The 17,065-nt window shown below is 60.7% G+C and overlaps 1 protein-coding gene across 1 annotated transcript in view; it reads right to left on the reverse strand.

The window, feature by feature from the left end:
• CFAP46 (cilia and flagella associated protein 46) overlaps positions 1-17,065 on the reverse strand; it is a 66,010-nt gene that overhangs the window by 26,934 nt on the left and 22,011 nt on the right. Inside the window, exons 20-30 of the mRNA XM_090278789.1 lie at positions 16,657-16,806; positions 15,810-15,917; positions 15,181-15,347; positions 11,990-12,121; positions 11,555-11,717; positions 9,115-9,199; positions 7,875-8,013; positions 7,404-7,587; positions 2,314-2,473; positions 1,309-1,514; positions 457-594 (exon numbers count right to left, since the gene is read on the reverse strand). Coding sequence (XP_090134915.1) covers positions 457-594; positions 1,309-1,514; positions 2,314-2,473; positions 7,404-7,587; positions 7,875-8,013; positions 9,115-9,199; positions 11,555-11,717; positions 11,990-12,121; positions 15,181-15,347; positions 15,810-15,917; positions 16,657-16,806 — 1,632 coding nt within the window. The remainder of the gene's footprint in view (positions 1-456; positions 595-1,308; positions 1,515-2,313; positions 2,474-7,403; positions 7,588-7,874; positions 8,014-9,114; positions 9,200-11,554; positions 11,718-11,989; positions 12,122-15,180; positions 15,348-15,809; positions 15,918-16,656; positions 16,807-17,065) is intronic.

Genomic DNA, 17,065 nt, shown 5'->3' on the forward strand with positions numbered 1-17,065 from the left:
AGGGTGCAGCTCCTGGGGTTGTGCCCCCCGGACAGGGGGCCGACGGGTGGCAGGCGCAGAGCCACGAGGACTCGCAGATGCGCAGGGTAAGTACAACGTGCAGGATGGGCCCACGTGACGGGGAAGCCCAGGGCTGCCCCTCCTGCCCCCACACACCCAGGACCTAGATGTGCCTGCGGGTCACATTGCAGGGCCTCAATCGGTGACTTGCTCTGGTGTGGGCTAACCTCCAGGAAGAAGCCAGACATCCCCCCAACCCCCCATTACCCTCCCAGCACCCCGGGTGTGTGTGTGTGTATGAGAGAGAGAAAGAAGGAGATCACTGCCCCCATTTTACAGAAGAGGAAACTGAGGCCCTATGGCCCAGGGTGCAGAGCGGTGTCCACTCCCAGCCGTGTGGCCCGTCGGGGGCCCTCGCCCCCCACTGTGCTGCGCACCTCCGGGGAGACACGTTACCTGCTTCAGGTCTTTGCTCTTGTCTCTGCCCTTGCCCTCGCCCTTCTCCTTCTCCTTTTTCAGCAGCAACAAACGCGAACTGGCTGCTGCTAGGGTTTTACTTTCTAAAATTGACTTTCCTGCTGTTAATAAAGAAACCTGGAAAAATGAAATAAAAATGTGCAGCATTAGGAACAGCTGCACATCCCCACCTTCCTCCCGGACCCTCAGATCTGAGAGGCAGGTCAGAGACCCTAAGGCTCAGCGGCAACCTTGTCTCCATTCACCCACTGTGGCCGCACCAGGGGGCCGGCCCGGTGAAGGTGGCTGCCTCGTCCCCGGGGCGGGGACACAGGGTGAGCCTGACCCTCGAGGAGGGCTTGGCAGGGAGTGAGTGTCCTGAAGGGTCTTCCAGAATCCTGGAGGGCGGCGGGGTCCTTTCCATTCTCCCTGCGGCCAAGGGGCCAGGGGCACTGCCCACAGGAGGTCCCCAAATCAAGAGGCCACTAAGAGATGCCGGGAAGGGGGCTATGGAGAGGGGGTGGGCAGGGGCTGAGGAAGCTGTGCGGGGTTGGGGCAGGGGAGATGCGGGAAGCCCAGCAGCGGGGCTGCTGCAGGTCAGAGACACACGCTGTAGCTGACTGTCCACGCTGCACACAGCAGCGAGGCGTGTGGGGCTCAGAGGGGGGGCCCACGGGAGGGGCAGCGCTGGTGGGGACAACATGGACAGAGACACGCGGCTGCCCTGGGGAAAGGCCGTGCACGTCTCAAGTCTTTAGAGAATCTCTGGAAGCAACAAGACTGAGCCACATCTGCTCCCAGGAGAAGCGGAGCCCCCCGCCCCACCCCCCTGGGGCAGCAGCGTGGGCCCACCTGCCAGATGCGCCGCAGGGCCACATACGCCAGGAGGCAGTAGTCCTGGTGGTCGGCACCCCCCGGGGACACTACCAGGGCCAGCAGGATACAGGCGCGCGCCAGCGCCTCCAGCTGCCTCACGTTCTGCAGCTTCTCCAAGGAGACTGTCCCTGCGTTCGCGAACCCCGGCCTCTCTGGGGCTGCTTGTGTGGGCGAGTGCCCCCCTGCAAGACGGGGCCAGGCTGAGGGTGGCTACTGGCCTCTGGCTCTGGAACCTCCCCTCCGCATGTCACCCAGACAGGGCTGGACGTCCACCAAGGGGTCCACGCAGACAGGGTTGCCCCCGTCCAGGGCCCCTGCGTCGGCTGGCCAGGCCGGGGCCCGCGGTTACATGGCCTCTCTGTGGCCACAGCAGGGAACCTGGAGGAGGGGCCCTCCTTAGGCATGAGTGTTCTCTCACTGGAGGCAGGACCTAGAACGGGAGCCCGGTGGCCACACTTCCTCCCTGGCCGCTCAGCAGGGAGGATTGCTGGCTCCCACTATTTCCCTTTAGCAGGTGGCTTCTGGGGGCCCTGGCACCCACTCCTCACCTGCCCCAGGCCCTGGGGTCCTAAGAAGGCCCTCGGCCTTGTTGCCGGCAGGGGGGCAGGGGCGCAGGACCAGCTGCCAGGAGAGGACGGCCCTGACCAGCCCTCTGAGCTTGGGAAACGCAGGGCCCGCCAGGAGGCGCTGCTGAGAGCCCAGAGCCAGCTCTCTGCCCTCCTGGCGGAGGTCCGCGCTCTCACAGCAGGTGACGGGCTTCCTCCAAAAGGCTGCTGCCTGCAGGCGGGGCCCGGAGCTCCGCCTCACCCAGTCTGTGCCGACAGTGAAGCCGCCGCCCGCCTCGCCAGCACCCTCCCCAGCGCCCCCCATCTCGGAGCCCAAACCCAGCACTGCTGCGGCCCCCACACCCTGTCCAGCTGCGCGGCCTGCAGGCGGCCTGGGCTGGCTGCAGATCGCATCTGCGGGCCCCTCTGCACGCACCTGTGGGCTCCGGGCCGCCGGGGTCGGGCTCCATGCCCAGCAGGATGCTGACGGCCCAGCTCAGGTGGAAGACCACGTCCTCGATGGGAAACTGCCGGTGGTACAGCCACTCGCTGAGCTCCACGATGTACTCCACCTTCTGCCACTCGCTCTCCGGCTTCTTTGGGATCAAACAGAAGGGGGCGGTGAGGACGCTGCACTTCCCACTCCACATGCTGAGACCTGTTGCCGGAAGCCAGGTGCTTCCTCCCCTTTCTAGAAAAAAGGGGGCTCGTCCTCACCTGTGTCCGTCCTAACGAGACCCCTCCCTGGGCTCCTTTTGCCACCTAGGCCCATCAGGACCCCCAGGTGCAGACGAAGAGCCGCTGTTCACAGGCGACTACTGCTCAGCAAAGCCTCTGCAGGCCGCCCGCGCCCCGTGGACACTGCCGGCCCAGCCCCGTCCCTCCCGACCCCAAGCCCCGCCAGCCACGGAGCAGGCTCCGCAGCCACTCTCGCAGCCCCAAGTCCTCTGCACACGGGAAAACGTGCCTCTGGGGCTCTCCAGGGAGCTCCCGTGCTCAGCTGAGCTCCGTGCAGTGCACAGCCCTCGGGCCCGGCCAAGGCTGGCTATGCACCGTCTCAGGGTGCAGCTGCCCGCCCGGCAAGTGGCTCCTGGCCTTCCCTTGCCCGGCCCCACCCCCACCCTCACCCACAGCTCACAGGTGGAGGAGGGGAGGGGGGGAAGGAGGAGCTGCGGAGGAGGGGACATGACTGGAGAGTGCTGGGTGACGCAGGTGGGATGGAAGGAAGGGTGGGGACCGGCGAGGTCACAGCTGTGAGGCGGATCAGTGCAGAGGTGGCCATTAGCCCAGGACACTGGGTGAGGTCACAGGGTGGGGACCGGCGCAGTAGGAGTGACCCCATGCGGTGGGGACCTGGCTTCCACAGATGCCTGTCGCAGTGGTGGCTTTGACAAGAGACGGCAAGGGCGGCCACGGAGAGCCTTGCCCGGGGTCTGGAGAGACTGACCCCCGTCACAGCGGCCGCCATGGGACGCAGGCGCCCATGTGCTGAGGGCTCCGTGGCCAAGCGGGGACTGTGGCCGCTCAGGGCAGCACCGCACTGACCCGCTGTGGCCTGGACTCCACCGCAGGGGCCCCGGCGGCAGCCCCACAAGCAGAGGCTGCAGAGAAGAAACAGATGAGCTGCAACTGGCCTCAGCAAGAAAGAGAAAGTGGGGAGTGGACACCCACAGAACGAGAGAAAATGTCAGCAGGTGTGTGTGACAGGGACCTGTGTCCAGACACATGACGAACCCGCAATAAGGGACAGAGCCGCACCCAAAAGGGAACACAGTCGGAGTGACAGGTGGCCGCCGAGCACAGCGAAACGCCAGAGCAGCCGCCAGGACGGCCGCTGCCACCGGGGAGCAGCCGCGCGCTGCGACAGGTCGGGTCCCTGCACACTGACGGCGGGAACGCCGCCGCCGCCGCAGCCGCGGGAGCAGCCCGGCCACTCCTCCGCGTCAGCACAGAGCCACCCCGTGACCCCGCAGCTGCACCCGGGAACACGCATCTGTGCAGAAACTTGTCCAGGCACAGCCGCGTGGCAGCGTTGGGCCCGTGACAGACTGCACCTGCGACAGTGCCTCCATGGGACGACGATGAAGCTGAGGAGATGCCACGGCTGTGGCAGTGCGGCGGCGTCAGCACAGCGTATCCCTCGCGTGTGTGTGCTGACGCCGCCCGTGGTGTGAAGTGCAGCCCCTACAATTCTGACACTGGATGCTGGGGACTAGCGGCCGTGTCACAGGGGTGTGCGTTCACCACGCTTTCCATCGGGATTTAGACCGCGCTCTGTCTACTACTGAGGATAGTTTGCTGTCACTGCCACGCACCCCGCCCTGGGCACCATGTCCTTCCATGGCATCGCTGTCTCTGGATTTATGGGCGGGCTTCCCGCCTGGAAGCCCCGGGGAGGCAGGGCTACACCCCCAGGTGTGCGTAAGGGCCCGTCACGTGCGCACCACGACAAAGCCACCGAACGATGCCAAGGGTAGGCAGCACGTGACGGTGACGAATGTCCACGGCAGCTAAAAATGGAAGCAGCACCAGAGCCCATCCGCAGAATGTCCATCTGCAGGGTGGGTGTCACTCGGCCATGAAGGGACAGAGCTGACACAGGCCACAACCCCATGAACCCTGGGCCTGTGCTCAGTGAAAGGAGCCGCTCACCAAGGACACATCTCAGCTGACTGCACAAACCCACAGAGAGAGGGCAGACCGGCCACACCGCCGCTGCGGGTTGGGGGGGTTCAGTGGTCAGGGCCCTGGGTGTTTGGGGGCAGTGACACTGTATAACTCTGAGGCCTAAAACACAGCCTGTGCCCCTGGGGAACGAGAAGCAACGTAAGACAGAGACGTAGGGTCGGCAGGGACAGAGCCTTTGCAGACCCCCAGGCGGACTGCCCTTCTCCCAAGGGAACACTGCTGCTCTCTCTGGCGGAGGTGGGGCCACACTCCCTAGTCCCAGAGAGTCTGGCAAGCCATCCACAAGGGAGAACTTGGTCTCTGGCTCCAGAAGCAGGGGGACCCAGGCCTCTGCACTGACCATGAGGCAGGAACCACACAGAAATGGCAGAGGGACTTCCGGCCAAGATGGAGGCACAGGTAGACACGCTGCGTCTCCCTCCACAACTAAGAAGGAACACAACCACCTCAAAACTAGACACAACCAGAAGTTCCAGAAAATAAAGCTGCATGGAGGTCCAACAAGCAAAGATATAAAGAAGAAATACTCATCCAGACAGGCAGGAGGGGCGGGGCCGGGGCGGAGAAGACGCAATGTGGCAGTGGCAGGCTGGCAGAAAGCATAGTCAGGCATTAAAAAAAGTCAGGAGGGACACCTGGGGAGCACTCCCAGCACCAGACCAGACAACACAGCTCACAGTTCCAGAGCCAGGAAAAATCAAGCCTCATTGCTTCTGACTGTGCAAACCAGTGGGGGTTGGGGCGGAGGCAGAAACTGCCGGTCTCTCAGCAGAGTCCGCTTGTTTAAAGGGCCCCACAGTCCTAGAATGGCCACAGACCCACCCACTCTGGGAACAATGGCCAGGGCAGCAGCTAGAGGGGCTCCAGTCCCATACAGGAACTGGGAGAAGTGCCTGGAAAAGGGGTGAGTGCTGAGCAAGCGGCATTGTTCCTCTCAGACACCCCCCCCCCCACATACAGCACCATAACATGGTGAAACGGGTTACCCTGTGCTGACGAATCCCTAAGGCTCCACCCCTTACAACGTAACAGGTGTGACAGCCCTACCTGGGATGCAGAGGCAAACAAACACAGGAGCCTGTCAAGATGAGGAGACAGAGAAATAAGGCCCAAAAGAGGGGATGGGTCAAGGTTCCAGTGGAAGAACTAAGCGACGAGGAGATAGCCAACCTAACAGATGCAGAGTTCAAAACACTGGTGATAAAGATGCTCACAGGCTTGACAGATATGCTTGAGTACAGCAAACGCATAAGGGAAGAAATGAAGGCTATGCTAAATGAAATGAAGGAAAATCCACATAAAACCAATGGTGAAGGGAAGGAAACCGGGATTCAAATCAATGATTTGGAACATAAGGAAGAAAAAAACAGTCAACCAGTACAGAATGAGGAAACAAGAACTGAAAAAAATGAGGAGAGGCTTAGGAACCTCTGGGACAACTTTAAATGTACCAACATCCGAACCATAGGGGTGCCAGAAGAAGAGGAAGAGCAAGAAATTGAAAGCTTATGTGAAAAAATAATGAAGGAAAAATTCCCTGATTTGGTGAAGGAAATAGACATACAAGTCCAGGAAGCACAGAGAATCCCAAATAAGTTGGACCCAAGGAGGACCACACCAAGACACATCATAATTAAAATGCCAAAGGTTTAAGATAAAAAGAGAACCTTAAAAGTAGCAAGAGAAAAACAGAGAGTTACCTAAAAAAGGGGTGCCTATAAGACTATCAGCTGATTTCTCAAAAGACACTTTGCAGGCAAGAAGGGACTGGCGAGAAGTATTCAATGTGATGAAAAGTAAGAACCTATAACCAAGATCACTCTATCCAGCGAAGCTATCATTTGGGATGGAAGGGCAGATGAAGTGCTTCCCAGACAAGGTAAAGCTAAAGGAGTTCATCATCACCAAGCCATTACTATATGAAATGTCTAAGGGACTTACTTAAGAAAAAGAAGAACAAAACTATGAACACTAAAATAACAAACTCACAACTATCAACAATTAAATCTAAAAAATAAAAACAAAACCCAACTAAGCAAACCAGAACAGGAAGAGAATCATAGGTATGGGGATCATTTGGAGGGTTATCAGCTGGGAGGGGCCAGGGGAGAAATGGGGAAATGGTGCAGAGACTGAGAAGCATAATTGTTAGGTATAAAATACACAGGGGGAGTTAAGAATAATATAGGGAAGGGTGAAGCCACAGAACTTATATGTATGGCCCATGGACACGGACTAAGTAGGGGGAGGGTGCTGATGGGAACGGGGGTGCTGGGCAGAGGGGAGCAAAGGGGAAAGAAATTGGGACGACTGTAACAGCACGAGCAATAAATATACTTTAGAAAAAAAGAGAAGTAATGGCAGAGGCTGTGTGTGGATTCTCAGTGTCCTGCCTGGTCCCAGTCCGGGCCCGCGGGGCTCCTGGCACCGGACGCAGCATCTGCTCCCACGGGAGAAGCCTCTGCTGAGCAGAGGACCTTGCGGCCCCGGGCGGTGCCTGTCTTTGGGATGCCTTTTGCCCTACCACCCAGGGCCTTCTTCGTCCTGAGCCAAGTCCCACATGCTCTCGCCTCAACTCCCCCACCCCCACCCCCAGTGCATCCAGAGGAATCTGTCTTGGCTTCTTGCGGGGAGCATGGTCCTCAGACCCCAAATCCCAGAGGCTGCACCGCCCCCACCTCCGTCACCCCACGCAGAGGCCTGGGCACAGGCTCCCACACACCCACGTCGGGCCCCTCCTGCTGGAAGGGCGCCCTCTGCTGCCCTTGACAAGTAAGTGAAGAGACGCCGACCCCCACCCCCAACCAGGGGTCACCTCTGTGACCGACCCGGGTGTACCTGCAAGGCCTGGATGGCGTTCTGATAGCAGGTCAGCTCCCCTTGGACGCTGTTCGAGTTCAAGGCCAGGCGGTGCCACATGCGGGCCAAGTAGTCCTCGCTCTCGTCCTTGAACTTCTGCATCTCCATCGTGAAATTCTGGCCCAGCCTGGCCTTCACCAGGACCATGTGCTTGAAAATCAAGCTGAAGAGATGCAAAAGGCAGCTGAAATCTGGCATCAATGACAAACCTTAAATTTGTATAATTCACCCAAAACTGACTTGTCTGTTTTCCTCCTTACAATGATACAGCAGAGTGGAACCTGAGTTACTTGGGTTTTCGTGTGTGTGTGTGTGTGTGTGTGTGTGTGTGTTGTTAATCCCCACCCTCCTTTGCCATGGATTCTCCGTGGGGAAAGTCCCCAAAAAGCGGACGGCGGAGCGGCCCAGACGGGAGCTCCGAGCAGACCCGGGGGCCCTGTGCGCACTCACAGGCGGTGCGCCGTCCGCGGCAGCAGCTGCACCGCCTCATCCAGCACCTTCAGGCCGCCCGCCCAGTCATCCAGGTCGGCGTGGCAGTGGAACAGCAGCCCGTAGAGCGCGGTGCGCAGAGACAGGTCATCCTCGGTCTCTGCAGGGACAGGGCGTGGGGCTGTGCTGGGACAGGGGCCTCCGCCGCCCTCCCCGGGACACCAGGGCAGCGCTGGAGCCGCAGGCGGGGGGAGCGAGAGAGCTGACTCCGCCGGCCGGTGTGGCCCTGGACGGGGCCGGGAAGCTCGTGACTCAGCTGCCGCCTCCAAGGCGCATCTGCCCGAGCTCACGTCCCCGTCGGGGCATTTCCCACATTCTCACTATTTAACCTTTCACGGGTCTGAAATTGCCACTTTGACCCTGTTAACGTTTAGGAAATAATCTTCCCACAAAACCTCCGCTTTCTGACTTTCTGACTTTTTCCTAGAATCTGAACTTTAAGACTACGACCCATCTAACTTAGGCAATGTTTTTCAGTGCACGGAGCAGTGTGGACGTGACTTCTGCGCTGCCCCACGGGTGCCACGTGAGTCGCGCGGCTGGCTCTCCGCCCGCCACAGAGCCTCCGTGACCAGATGCCCGCGGCCTCCCTGGCGGCTGCCATCCACTCCCCTCTGCAGCCACGCCGGCAGTTTACCTATTGGCGGTCAGTCCCCAGCTTAGGGTTGGACTGCGTGTGGCCACACTTTGTTCACTGTGAGTCACGTTTCTGTCTCTAAGCGAGACTGTGAGTCCTCCGGAGGGGCTGCAGCTCTATCCCCGGCGTTCACACCCCGAGCACACACTGGGACTCTTACATTAACAGGGGTGGTGAATTTCTAGCAGATAATCATCCTTTTTTCTTTAAACATGGATTCTAAAACATGGTTTTCATTATTCTAAAAACAGTATTTTGGGGGAGCGTGTCTCCACATTCTTATGGAAGTAGAATACGATTCACCCATCAGAATAACCCAGGGGCCACCCTACAGGGCAGCTGGGAGGCCTGGGAGTGCCCACGCGGCCCTGGACAGGGGACCGCCAGGCCTTGGCTCCTTGCACACAGTCGGGACCTCACAAGGTCCCACAGAAAGCACTCGCAGTGCGCGTCACCGTCTGGAGGCTGAGCAGCCGTCCCCTGGGGATATTGCTGTGGTCCCGCCGGGCTCACCAAGGGAGCAGGGACAGGAGCAGAGCGCCCTCCCTTCCCACATCTACACACCTGGGGCGAAACAGCCTTCCGAGGTGCCCCCGCCCTGGAAGTCCGCAGTCGGCCACTGGTGCAGGAGCTGCACGTTGCCTTTTTCCTGAAGTAGAAACAGACAAGACGTGGACTTGAAAGCTGTGGTGTATTCTTCCACCACTTTGTGTTTCGTTTGGCTCAGTGTCTAATTAGAATTTGCAGCTAAATTTCTAAAATACTAAGTCACGTTTCATTCGTAAGAAAAGGCTGTCCTGCCCTGGCTGGCGAGGCTCCGTGGACTGAGCACCAGCCTGCAAACCAAAGGGTCGCCGGCTTGATCCCCGGTCAGGGCACCTGCCTGGGTGGCGGGCCGGGTCCCCATTTGGAAGCACAGGAGAGACAACCACACATGGATGTTTCTCTCCCTCTCTTTCTCCCTCCCTTCCCTTGTCTCTAAAAATAAATAAATAAAATCTCTTTTTTAAAAAAGAAAAGGCTGTCCAGCACAAGCCAGCCACCCACTCTCCTTGGCTTCTTCGATGACAGGAGGGCCAAGTGACGTCCGTCACTTTAACCCAGGGAACCAAGCGCATGAGGAAAGGGCAGGGGTGCAGGGGGCAGAGCTCAGCGGGACGGCGCCCCTGTGCCTGCCTGTGCGGGTCTGACACCCTGAGTAACCCCCACCAGCAGAAAGAAGGGAATCCAGTTGGCTCTTTAAAGAAATCAACGAAATTGACAAACCTGTAGCTAGATTGACAAGGAAACAAGGAAAAGACACAAACAACTAAAACCAGAAATGAAAGTGGGAACATTGCAGCCAAACCCAGAGGGACAAAAGGATCGTAAGAGAACCCTATGACCAACTCTGTGCCAACAAATCAACTCCCCTAGAAGAAGCGGAAATAATCCTGGAAAACACGTAAATCGCCTAAGCTGCCTGAAGAAGAAATAGAAAATCTCAGCAAACTTCTAACGAGTCTGGACGGAGTCCGTAATCAGAAGCCTGCCGATAAAGGAAAGAAAAGTTCTTGATCTAACGGCTTGAAAGGTGGATTCTACCAAACATTTAAATACTTGACAGTAATCCTCCTCAACTCTTGAAAAGATTGAAAAGGAAGAGGCACTTTCTGACTCATTCTATGAGACTAGAATTATTCTGTTAGCAAATCCAGGTAAAGACATCACAAGAAAATTATAAACGAATATTCTTTACAAATATAGATGCAAAAATCCTCAATAAAATATCAGCAAGTCAAACCCGACAGCATAATGAAGATGTCACGCACCACGACCACGTGGGATGAGCCCGGACGACAGGCGTTTAACGTAAGCAAAGCGTCCATGCGAGGCTCACAGCAACGGAACGAAGGGAAAACCACAGATCATCTCAGCGGGTGGAGAAGAGGCATCTGGCAAAACCAACCTTTCCCCCAAAACCCTCTCGGAAAATACGGACTAGCAGGGGACGTCCCCAGCCCAAGGAAGAGCATGTACAACAAACCCCAGCAAACACCCCGCTCGTGGTGAAAGACGGAAGCGTCCCCTCTGAGGTCGAGAACAAGGTGGGACGCCTGGTCTCGCCGCTGCTGGTCAGCGTTGTGCGCGTGCTGGCCAGAGCTCCAGGACGAGGAAAGGACGTAAGCGCGTGAGAGGTGCTCAGCAGCGCAGTCTCTGAGGACGTGAACGCCAGAACCGCGACGAGATACCACTTCCCGCCGAATGGAACGGCTACGCTTTTAAAAAGGGGAAATAGCAGGTGTTGACTAGGATGCGGGGAAGGTGCCACCCTGTGCGCTGCCAGCAGGAACGGAAAACGGGGCGGCCGCCGTAGGCGCAGCCGCAGTTCCTGCAAAGGTGAAACACGGAACCCTCACGGGACCAGCGGTTCCTTCCTAGGCACGGACCCTGGAGAACCGACAGCAGGGACTGGACTCACGCCCATGTTCACGGCACAGTGTGCTCCCCCACGGAGCAGACGGCGAGGGTCCGCATGCCATGGGCACTGCCCAGCCCTTACCAGGAGGGCGACGCTGACCCCGACCCGACGTGGAGGAAATGGGGGACCACTGTGCTCAGGGAGGTAAGGGTTAGGGTTAGGGACAGTCCCCCCACCAAGATGCAGGTGAGAGGGTGGGGGTGGGGAGGGTATCAGCCAGGAGAGGCCGGCCCAGCCCTGGTGTGGTTTTCCTGAGCTGATGCTGGAGTCCTGGCCCCACCCTCCCCTCTCCTTTCCTTCTGGAGCCTTCCAGGGAGGGGTCAGGGTTCCCTCGGAGGGGAGGGCGAGGAGAGAAGGGCAGGGGGCAGGGAGGTCAGAGCTAGGCACTGAGCTGAGCCAGGAGCTGCCCCCCCCCCCCCAGAAGGCCACCGTCTCCATCCCTTGTTTGAGCAGTTCCAAGGGGTCAGTCTCTCCCCAGGAACCTCGCCGGCCCAAGAAGAACCCGAGGGGCAGCCGTGGGATCAGGAAGCGGCCCTGGGGCACCTGCTTTTTGGCCTCCATCTTGTTGATGACGCTGATGATCCTCTGAATGCTGCTCTTGGCTTTCCTCCTGTTGGCCGCGGAGGACAGGAGCGGGAGCTGCGTGTTCCAATAGTGTCGCGCGGCCAGCATCACCAGGGAGCTGCTCTGTGCGATGCCCCCAAACCTGAGGGAATCCCGACCAGCGAGCTGTAGACACCCAGACACCTGAGCTTCCCAACCCTCCAAGGGTGGGGCCAGGCCAGGTGTCCCCCTCTGGGGTGGGTGCCCAGGCATCCCGCTGTGAAGCGCCCCCACCTGGGCCTCCCGCCCGGGCCCCCCACTCCTGCCCCGGGGCATCTGAGGGGGCGAGGCCCCACCGATGCCGTGTCTGCCACACACAGAACGCGCCCAGACACAGACACATGCGACACGGGCAGCCCTGGGGCCACGGCGCACCTCACGCTCTCTGTGAAGGCCTTGGCGGCCGCCAGGCGCAGCTGCTTCCACCCCTTCAGGTTCTCCACGATGCTCCTGCCCTGGATGCAGGCGGCGGTGCTCAGCGCCTCGGCGGCCAGCTGCGCCCGGACCCTGCAGGCAGAGCTGCCCTCAGCACAGCAGGGGGGCAGGGCACGGGAAGGGGGGTGAGCCCGGGACGCCCAGTGCAGCCTCCTGGAAGTCCCCAAGGCAGCGGTCACTGGCCGAGTGCAGTCAACCCACAGACCACAAGGCGGCGGCCTCTGGTACATATTTTTAATCCTCTCTTTTCATGTCGGGAGCACATTCCCTGAGGACAGTGCAACGAGGAAGGGCTAAGACAGAGGGGCGCCGGGAGCTGCCCGCGGCTCCCCTGGTCGTCGTCTTGTGGGGACCCTTAGAGTTTAAGCCTCCTGTGGGGACACAGAGGGGGAGGGAAAGGCACGGGCGCGCTGGGTGGGGGGGCGCATGCCAGCGCCGACTGATGCCTGAAATGGCTATTTGCTGGGTGCCGTGCACAGCACCCGGTGAGCAGCCTGAGCGCCCCCACGGCCCCGGCACACGCCAGGGCTCAGCCCGGGCAGCTGCCACTCGGCGCAGCGTCGAGGACAGCACGCGATCCCTGCCGCCGAGACACCGGCCGGCGCGGCCAGTCTGGCTGAGGCAGGCACACACCGGGCAGCGCACACACTGAGGCGTCACCCCGTCCAGCGCTGGACAGAGCGCGTGCCTGCAGCCCAGCTCAGGGGGCACTGACCCCTTCTGTGAGAAACAAGCTGACGCCGGGGCACCTGCCCTGCCCGGGCCTGGGCCCCGAGCCAGGGGGCTGCCTGCAGGAGCCGGCAGGAGCCCCAAGGCCTGCAGCCTGCCCGCATGGCCGGCTTCCCAATTGGCAGCTGACACCGAGGCCCCTTTCCCAGGGCGCGGTGTGGCCCCGCCCCTAGACACCGTGACCTTGAACTTGCAGAGTCTCTGTGCTAACCTTGTTCTTCCAGTTACTAAGAGAGGAAGGCCGAAACCCACGGCCACCGCTGCACATGCATGTAATTCGTGCTTCTGGAATGTTGAAGCGCTGCTCTTAAGGGATGCCTGGCTTCTTGCTGCTCTAGCCCGCTGTCACCGCAAAGTGCCTCTGTCCCTCGGACAACACGTCTGTGACATCACCACCCCAGCCCCGCATGCTTGCAGAGTGCAACCCTTCTCTCTCCACGCGTGTGTTTGCATTTGTCTCTTAAAGCAGCATCAGTGTCTGGCTGGGCTTGGTTTTATGTTCAGTGCTTTGTGACTGGAGCGTGGCCCCATGCACACTGGACACGTGTGTTGACATGGCTTCACCACTCGCCTCCCTCTTGTCCCATAAGCCCCTCACTCCCTTCCTGGGCACTTTTCAGTCCCCCACTTGACCTCCGTTACTGGGGTTTTAGCTCTACCTTCTCATCTCAGTGCTTCTAGTATTGCTTTAGGGATTGTGGCCTGTGCCCTTAACACATCACGGCCGCCTTCGATGAATTACTTCACGCCACGGTGACATGCTGCTTCGGCTCATGACCCACAACACCTGCCTTTTTGTTGTAAACAGGCTACTGTTGTTTCAAGCACTGCAGCGCTGAGGGGAAGCCCTTTCACGTGGACGCCCTCCCCCCGCTGGCGCCGCGTGTCCCCGCGTCACCTCCTCCGGCACGTCCTGCTCTGTGGTCTCACGGAAGGGGACGCTCAGCGCCACTTTGTCTTGGCAGGTCTTGCATTTGCCTGCATTGCTGGAGGCTGTTTTTGGTGGGAAGAGGACTCCAGATTGACAAGCTTTTCCTTCTGCGTTGTTTCTCTCAGGACACCAGCAGCCCTGTCCTTGTTTCTACCGTTAAACGCGTCCTCCCCGTCCAGGTTCTCGCCCGCGCTCGGTCCTCAGCCAGCTCACCGCAACGAGGACAGCGGCTTCCTCGGGGCTGCTCCTGCTTGTCCTTCCCTGAGAACGCCGGGCCACGGGTCATGTTTAACTCAGCCGCTCCGTGTTCAAGCGTGTGTGTGTCTGCCTCCCTCTCCCGCCGCCGTTCCCAGAGCTTTAGGTGCCCGTCCCCAGGCGTCCACGTCAAAGCCTGCTGACCCACGTCGTCATTTCCATGACGGCTGTTGCATTTTTCAGTTCTAGGATTTCCACTTAGTTCTTTATGACAGTTTCCACTTCTTTGTCGCAGTTCCCTACCTGCACGTCCATTTGTCCTTCTGAATTGAGAGTAGCGGTCTGAATGCATTGCGTGGGGTCCGCTGAGTGGTCTTCTCTTCTATGGACCGGTTTGCTCCAGACACGCACTGGCTCCCACCCCAGCTCTGCCACCCGCATCCGGGTGGCGTGGCCCCGCCTCAGTGTGCCCCCTGCAGTGTGGGAGCAGCCAATTCGAGGCAGAAGGCAGGCGACGCCTGAAGAACCCTCGGGGGGCCCCAGCTTGTGCCCCGAGCACGTCTGAGGCCCTGGTCACATGAGCAACGATTTCAGCTTCAGGAAGTAGATTCAGGGAGCAAGCTGAACGTTGGCAGGACTCCCCAGGAAAACAATGAGAACTACAGAAGTGTTTACATCGCAGCACATTTTTAAAAGCCTCACCTTCAAACACAGACTCAGTACAGTGACTGCTCATCAGCTGAACAGGACCTGTGAGCCGGGAGCGAACGACCAGAAAGGTGACGTGCCCGCGCCGCCCTGGCTGTCCCGAGCCCGGGGCCTGTGGGGAGCGAGCAGCCGGCAGCCCTCGGGCCGACAGGCGGGAAGAGGACATTTCCTTTCCCTGAAACTGCCCTTCAGTTGTGCTGTCACGTGTTTAGGGGGCCTCGCTGCCACCTCGGTCATGGAGAGCAAAGCCGTGTGTCTGTCAGACAGGGCTTCCCGCCTCTGGGTCACCGCGCTCGCTGCTCAGGAGGCTATGCTGGGCGCCATCCCCAGGGCGCGGCTGGCTGAGGGGGGCCGGCAGGCACATTATGCGGGTGGGGTCGCTGGGGAAGCACCAAGGTGATCGGGCACCAGCGAGGGGCTGCTGCCCCCTCACGGTCACCTCTCCACGAGCCACCGCCGTCGCCACGCAGGCCCCTGCGAGCCTGTCCGTGGCCCTGCTGGTGCTGAGGGGGACAGGGAGGCCGCCACGCCCTCGGGCAGCAGAGCCAGGAGCCGGGAGGCTACTTACGGACTGAAGTCCCTCAAGTGCCTGACGCCCATCTGGATGGCCTTCTGCGAGCACTCCATGGCTGCGGCGTGGTCGCGGGCGGCGTAGGCGAAGTGGCTCAGGCGGGTCAGTGTCTGCAGCTCCACCAGGGCGTCCGCCCAGCTGCACTCGGAGGCCATCTTCACGAGCTGCGCAGACGCAGTGGCGGCCCTGAGCCCTGCATTTGCTAAAGCCTGAACCTCGCGGCGGAGCGTCGGGCCACGTTACTCAGGCGGACCTGGACGGTGAAGGACCATCCCCCCAGGGGACACCTCGGAGGCTGCGTCACCGAGTCACCGGTCAGCAACCCGGGCCTCAGCTCAGCTCAGGGTTAGCTGTTGGGGGACAGGTGCCCTGGAGTCCACCCTGCCTTGACGCCCCCAAGACACCCCTGCCCTGCATGGGGCCACCGAGGAAGGTCAGCGGACGCTGCCACCTGAAACCAAGCGCAGGAGCCCTGAGGAGCCGGGAGGTGTGGCGAAGGCCGTCCAGGGCAGGGCCGTCTGGCCCGGCTCTGCCTCTCGCAGCAGGACTGGAACAGTGGTGTCGGGCTGGGGGCTCTGTCTGTGCACGGCCCCCAGCATGCAATCAGGATACCTGGGACCCCTTACCTGGGCCAGGGGGGGCACGGTGAAGTCCATGAGGCCCAGCCCGTTGCAGGAGTACATCTCCAGGGCGACAAGGACTCTGGTCACGGAGTTGACATCCTCGTTGGTGCCCTGGCGGGAAGGAAGCACAGAGTACCAGTGAGCCCAAGGGTCCGGGGAGGGCCCAGGACACCTGGGACTTTAAGCCTGTGAATACCAGCTCCATGGCAGCAATCGGGGCTGCCTGAATGAAAGTCTGTCTCCAAGTGACCTCACGCCATCAAGAGGCAGGAGGCGGAGCGGAGAGGTCAGATGACAGGGCTGGCCCGGCTGCAGGTGAGGGGCCGGCGGCCAGCACAGCGGCAATGGGCCTCCACCGCTCGGTCCTCAGTCCTGGCTGCTCACACCCCTGACCGCACTGCCTCTCAGTCTCCCTTTCCACCTGTCCCGGCACGTCCTGGCTCTGGCCAGTGCCCATGGGAGTCTCCTGGTGGCCTCCCTCCGTGGCCACACAGTCCCCTCCTCTCCCCTCTGGGTCCCCGCTTGCTCCTCCAGCTCAGGGTTCCCTGGCACCCTGCCAAAGAGGGGCCCCCCTCCGGCCTAAGTGCACCTGCAAATAAGGCCACAGTGAGTGTCACCAAGGGCCGACAGCACCCCAGAGACCCAGCAGCACGGAGCACATTTAGAAGAGCGGCCGGTGGGCTGGAGGAGGGGGGACACCGCGGCCTGGGCAGGCGGGGGGCCAGGCGCAGCGACCTCTGTGGAGGGAAGCACCCCGTGCAGAAGCAGGCACAGCCCCACTGGGCACGGCCCCCAGCCGAGCAGGCCGAGCGGGGCAGGGGACGGGGCGAGGCGGGGCCCGCAGCCGCACCTGCTGCCCCACGCCCAGCCTCGGCCCCATCTGCTGCTGCAGCAACTGCTTGGCCTTCACCCACGTGGCGAGGAGCTGCTGCCGGGCGTCGGTGGGCAGGGCCTCCTCAGGCGCCGTCCCGTCGGTCAGGCTCAGGGCAAACTCGCAGACCTGCAACGGAGGCGTCCGTGCTCACGAGGCCAGATTCCGAACGGGGAAACCTGAGCCAAGACCCGACTCGTGAACCGTAGTGGCTCTGGCTCTGGGTCCAGACCGAAGTGGCGGCGTAAACGCACGCCAAGCCGGGCCCCGCCCTGGCACAGGCTGGGCGCAGAGGTGGCTGAGGTCGCCGCATGCGGCTCGCCCTCCCGCCCCCAGCCCTCGCGCACACCCAGCCAGCAGCACAGCAGCTCCCCCGCGCTTTCTCCCT

Source organism: Furipterus horrens, unplaced genomic scaffold (assembly GCF_987537825.1).
Source record: "Furipterus horrens unplaced genomic scaffold, mFurHor1.1.pri manual_scaffold_5, whole genome shotgun sequence".
NCBI classification, from domain to species: Eukaryota; Metazoa; Chordata; class Mammalia; order Chiroptera; family Furipteridae; genus Furipterus; species Furipterus horrens.